The 6,420-nt window shown below is 30.3% G+C and overlaps 1 protein-coding gene across 1 annotated transcript; it reads left to right on the top strand.

Moving 5' to 3' along the window:
* The first annotated feature begins 1,963 nt into the window (after positions 1 to 1,963).
* LOC112465528 (BTB and MATH domain-containing protein 43-like) lies at positions 1,964 to 4,485 on the top strand. Its single transcript, XM_025033096.1, has 2 exons — positions 1,964 to 2,295; positions 3,307 to 4,485. The coding sequence occupies exons 1-2, from the start codon at positions 2,281 to 2,283 to the stop codon at positions 4,468 to 4,470; spliced, it is 1,179 nt and encodes a 392-aa protein (XP_024888864.1). The 5' UTR covers positions 1,964 to 2,280; the 3' UTR covers positions 4,471 to 4,485.
* The last annotated feature ends 1,935 nt before the right edge of the window (positions 4,486 to 6,420 follow it).

Here is a 6,420-nt window from a genome sequence, read left to right as displayed (position 1 = left end):
TTTTTTATTACATGGAAATATTATAACCTTTAATTTTTATATATGTAAGAATTTATATGCAGATAAGTTAATATAAGTTAAAAGCAATTCGTGATCTGAGTTTTAGATGTATGAAATTATTATTATACTTAATATAGTTATTTATACTTTTCTCAAGTCTACAGGCCGATTTAAAAGAAATAAGAATCCTCACAAACCTATGATATCTATAAATGTTTTATTTATTTTTATCGGCACACTAATATATCTTATTAAAAATTTCTAACTTGACTTTTGTTTTTCAATGTTTATTTCATTTATACGTTTTTGAAATTATCATTAATTTGAGTTCCATAAAATGTGATTAAGTTGAAACAGAATCAAATTCATAATTAATTAATATATTTAGATATATTTTACAAAATAAATGAACTTATATTTAGTTATTTGTTTATCTTTCTACCAGTTCATTTATCTTTTTTACTAATTTAGAGGTGCATGCATGTGATGTTGAGCAAATGAAAATGTATGGTCCGATCATCTGTAGTTGGAAGAAAATACGTCACAAGTTATAAATTGACTACAAAAATTTGAGTTGAATTTGGTAACTCGTTATTTCAAAATCTAGAGATTTGCCTTAAAGATAAATATAAAAGAAACGTGATGTTCTTGGTTAATTTTGTATCTTTTATTGAACTAGTTTCTGCGCTTAACTCGAAATAAAACTTTATATATTGTCGCTTTGGAAGATGATAGTTTGACAGTAAAGGATACGGCAAAGTGTGAACAGTGAAAACTGTAGCTGGTAAAAGAAATTTATTTTTAAACAACACATATTGTTGAACTGCAATACTGGATCAGTCAGTTAATACGAGAATGTAATGTATCCCGATGTATCCTACATAATGAAGGAAATTTGTGACATATGATTCATCGAATCTATTCATTCGTTTATTTTTTAGCATATTTCAGCGATGCAATTAACACTTATTGCGTAACCGATACTCATATTACTTGAAAAATTTGACTGCGTAAAACTTTAATAAAATGTTCTAATATTTTGAAGTCAATCTCAGCGAAAATAGTCGTGAGTTATAAATGTTCTTCATGTAGGATCTAATACATAGAATCTGATTATTCAGTTCCTTTCGGCAACTGTATTGTATACAAAATATTATTTCGCTGGAAGAATTATATTGATTGTTTTTAGTCTTGACACCGACGAGATACTATTAAAGACCGATAACCCTGGGGTAAATTTTCGTGACTGCCCGGGGGCCCGGTGGTAATTGAAGAATACTGACATTATCGACTGTTTTGGCTATTCGACTATTCCGAAAGAAGGAGTTTTACCTTATATAACTGTTTACCACCGGACCCCCGGGCAGTCACGAAAATTTACCCCAGGGTTGTCGGTCTTTAATAGTATCTCGTCGGTGCCACCGACGAGATGTCTTGATAAATGAATTAATTATTTTCCGATTTCTTGGATAAAAAAGATATCCATATATATAACTCTAGAGCTCTTGAAAAGAGGTAGGCTGCATTTTCATCATTTGTCATACGACGAAATTTATTGTCGAACGTGGTTTCAGTCGAGTATGTACTACATTTACATGTACCTGGATAATCGATCGCTTTATGAGCCTTTATTAAGCAGTAGATTAATCGATTTCTACACTGTTTTCAGGGTTTTTATTGATTCGTGTGATGTCATCACAATTTACACGAGAATTTAGCAAAAAATTACACATATGTAAACCGAATTCGGGTTTTTATATCGAATTATGTCATTTGTATAAAACTACAGAGGAAGGAATCGATGTATACGAATTACTATATTGTCTTAGCCTTTAGTTCTTCGTTGGATTTAGGTATATTTAAATTAAAGTAAATCAGTCACGTAGAATCATTAAAGCAGGGCACAGACACTTTTCGTAGAACGTAACGGTAAGGATGCGTGTTCCCTTCACACTTATTTTACGGGTGATAATGAGCCCCGAGCGCCGGGCACCCCCGGCTCTGTTTTGTGCAATGGTCGCGTTTATTTGTTCATTTGCATCGTTTCTCGTTTCTCACAAATCTCACATCACATCTTGGCATGATATTTGCAGTAGTTTGGAAACTAGATTTGACAAAAGGAAATAAAAGGAATTAGTTGCTACATCTGTACGTAAACGCATTAATCTAGTAATTTCTTCGTCTGGACGGTGTTGGAATATTGGCGAAGCATATCGTTAGAGAAACGTACGAGCTTACGTTTGACTGATCAAGATTCAGCAGAAAAGTGAAAACGGTATAATGGAAGAGAATCAAGTAAGTTCTTTTTTCAACTTCGTTGAGTGCATGTTATTAGAACGTTAGAAAGCACATAAAACGATACAATATCAATACATTAATAACATTTCCTAAAGAGATAATTCCACGCATTCTACATAACAAAGAAAATTCATAAACATTTATACACATATCAAATCTATTTTCCACTAGCATGTGTAATTTGAATGCAATTAAAAGTTATTGGTACAAAAAATCTACTTCAGACGAATCTGTTATGTATCAGAATTCAAGATAGAATCTGTTTATATATGTAATACGAAAAACGTTTTCAAGATTCGATTTATATGTACATACATCAAAGTGCTTTTGGTGGTGAGGGAGGAAGTATAAAATTATGAATAAAGGTCTCTGAAATTTAACGGAATTTATAGATCATGCAAGACTTCAGCAGGCAAATAAGCAGTTTACTAATTATTCTTTTTTGAAAGTGGACGCAAAATTGTGACACAATTTTTATTTATGAAATCGATTGTGATCAACAAACATAAATGTGTTTAAGTTTTCTCCTACAATGTGGCTATTTATTCAACTTTTTTTATTGTTTAACAAAAAATGTTACTTTTATATTGGGGAAAAAAAAACCATTAAATATGTAATCTCACATCCCCCATCAATGTGTATCCCAATATTAGTCAATGTAATCTCAAAAATATCTGTGTTAAGTTAAATGCAATTTCAAGTGGCTCTTATCTATACATTTAAAAATGTTATTACATGTTAGGATATTTGATTAGAATTTATTCTATTTCATTAAACAGCACAGAAACTTAAGCCTTGTGTCCACAATGCTAGAAATCGCTCCAAGAACTTGGACGGAGAAAAAAATTAACTAATCGCATTGGTCAATTGCCGAATTATTTAAATATGATTAGTCAATTTTTTCTCCGTCCGAGGGATCTCGGAGCGATTTCTAATAACGTGGACACAAGGCTTTAGGACATTTTGATGTTGATCCTTGTCATTCATAAGTAAATTAATTATTTCCAGATTTCTGACACAGAAGTTCAGAATCTCTCTACCGATGGGGAGAATACCTTGGAAAAGGAACAGACAGTATCTTCACCAGTTTTACCTTCATATATCAAGAGCTATTCTCAAACACATATTGAATCAACTATAGTTGACCAAACATGGAAAATTGATAAATATATGCGTTTTAGTAGGATCACGAATATAATACCGTTTCCATCGTTTCTAAAAATAGGTCCATGTAAGATTGAATTCCGTGTTCCATTTGATTCCCCTTATTTGAGGAAACGTATACAATTACGTATACTTACTAATAAACAATCATTTGACGGTTCATGTACCACTACTATAATGGCACCAACCGCAAATAACGTTTTATCATCAAAATTCATTTCGGGTCGTATATCGGATAGGATATTGTTAATTGAAATCTCGCTATCTGACTCTCAGATTAGTTATACAGATTCGCTTATAATACATTGCAAGTTTGAAATTTTTCACAATCTGATAAATAAAACTGTACATATGAATTTATTACCATCGTCAAAAGAATTTTCAAAAGACGTGACACATGTTGAAGACTCGACCTCTGATGAGTTTCGATTTAAAGATGAGGAATCAATCAAATTTATAGTAGGAGAAGACCAATATGTTATATCAAAAAAATCATTGTGCGCCATCAACAGTAGTTACTTTAACAATATCTGCCGTACACATGAGGGAGAAGAAAAAAATATGACAATTAATATGAATGAATTAGTAGCGGATAATGAGGTAGAATCTTTTGGACAGATTTTATTATATATTTTAACTGGCTCTATAGATCATGGTGATTGTGACATGCTTAAAGAATTGTTAACAACAGCTCATAAGTATGATGTATCAGCTTTGAAATTAACGTGTGAAAATTATTTATTACGCTATATTACAATTGATAATGCTGTGGAACTTATACAGCTTGCGTTTTCGTCTAATGCAAAATTTTTAGAAACACATTCGGCAAGTTTTATTAAATTTCACATAATTGAAATTAGAGATACTAAAGAATTTCGAAATCTACCACCAGAAGATTTTAATAAGATAATGGAATTGATTGAGAAAAGTGAAGTTGAAATCAGTACTCATCAATTTTTGTTGTCACGAGCTATGATAAATGAGACATTTACACTGGCTCCAATTTGATTCATATTATATTGAAATCCTAAACACATATATTCATAAATAAGACATATGTAGAACATGATAAAGATATTTTTTTTTATTTAATTAATAAACATGATTTTTTATTTTTTATAATTATATAACTTTTAATTTTTATATAAGTAAGAATTTATATGTAAATAAGTATTAATACAAATTAAAAATAATTCGTAATTTGAGTTTATAGATGTACGAATAAAACTATTATTAATTATATCTCCTTATTATACTTATTAGTTTAGTTATAAGTTTCTCAATAAATTTCTACAGGATCTAAACCAAAAGGAGAAAAAAAATGATTCTTACAAATCATTATGTTATCTATAAATGTTTTATTTAATATTATCACTACTATATCTTATTAAAAAGTGACAATTGTTCTGTAGATCATCCTGTATACAAATTATAGTGTCAGAATCTTTTAACAACTATTTTATTCAACGAGCAAATTATTTCTTATAGACTCAATTTTTGTTATTTAATGTTTATCGCAATTACACGTTTTCGATGTTGTCATTAATTGGAGTTCAATAAAATGCGATTAAATTAAAGCAATCAAAGTCTTAATTATTTCTTAATATACATACGTAGCTAAAGATATAAAGAAATTATTTCACTGTTTCTTTTAATTTCTATCAGTTTATTTATCTTCGTTTTTAATTAAGAGATATATATGGTATTGGCAAAGTGTGTATAGAGATGTTCGATTTAATAAAAATATACTGTCCGATCATCGGTAAATGGAGAGAAGAAAATGTTTCACAAAAATTATAAATCGATTACTTAAATTCGAATTAAGTTTGATAACTCATTATTTCAAAATCCAAATTTGTTTTAAAAATAGAAATTAAACAGATATGATATTTTTGGTGAATGTTGTATCTTTTTTAATACAGTTTTTGTGCCTAATTTGAAATAAAACTTTATCACTTTGGCAGAAAATAATTTGAAAGTAAAGGTAAGGCAAAGATTGAACAATGAAAGTAATCGGATAGAAGAAATATTCCTACACGGAAAGAAAATAATGGTGTATCAATAGCATCATTTTTTGTATCAACAGCATCAGTGTTATTGAGACAAAATTTATTGATGCAACATCAATATATATTAATGAACAAAAAATATCAGTTAATTGTTTTGATAATTTAAATATTTGGTCCAATGCTTGTGGCAGCCCGTGACGTCGACGTTTAAATGAAGCAACTTTATTTTTTTTTTGTGTAAGCAATAATAACTAATATTAGAATTAATCAGGCAATAAGAGCCAAGCGTGGTTACAATCGCTAAAATTTATTACATATTATGTCAATACATCACGATTAAAGCAATAATAACGTACATTTTTAAAATGTAATGTTGGATCTGTCAGTTTGTTAGCGTATTTTAGCGATGAAATTAACAGTTATTGCATAAAGCCGATACGCGTGTTAATTATTACAGTAGACTTGAGGCAAAACTCTAATAAAATATTTTAGTATTTTAAAACTAATCCTATTGTCAGTGAAAATAGTCGTGAGTTATAAAAGTTTCTCATGTAGATCTAGCATCTGATTGTTCAGTTCCTTTCGGCAACTAATCGATGTACCATAATTAAGAAATGTCAGATTTGAGATTTGAACCGTGGCGCTCGCGGGTCACCCGGGAGATAGATGGAGGGGACACGCATTCTATGGCTGCGTTCAGGGAGCGCGCTATTAGCGCTATTGCATCGTTCTATCTTTATCGCTTATCAGATGTAAAACAAGGATAGAATAAGCAAATAGCGCTAATAGCGCGCTCCCCGAATCCAGCCTATAAGGAGCCACATACGTGTGACACACGTGTCTCACATTCATTTGTTCATTTGCGTCGTTCCTCAACGTCACATCTTGTTACTTGTTATTATATTCGCAGTAGCTTGGAAACTTGATTTGACAAAGGGAATAAAAGAAA

This window comes from Temnothorax curvispinosus, unplaced genomic scaffold, assembly GCF_003070985.1.
Source record: "Temnothorax curvispinosus isolate PA1 unplaced genomic scaffold, ASM307098v1 QBEX01015299.1, whole genome shotgun sequence".
In the NCBI taxonomy this organism is placed as follows: domain Eukaryota; kingdom Metazoa; phylum Arthropoda; class Insecta; order Hymenoptera; family Formicidae; genus Temnothorax; species Temnothorax curvispinosus.
This window is presented reverse-complemented; position numbering and strand designations above follow the sequence as displayed.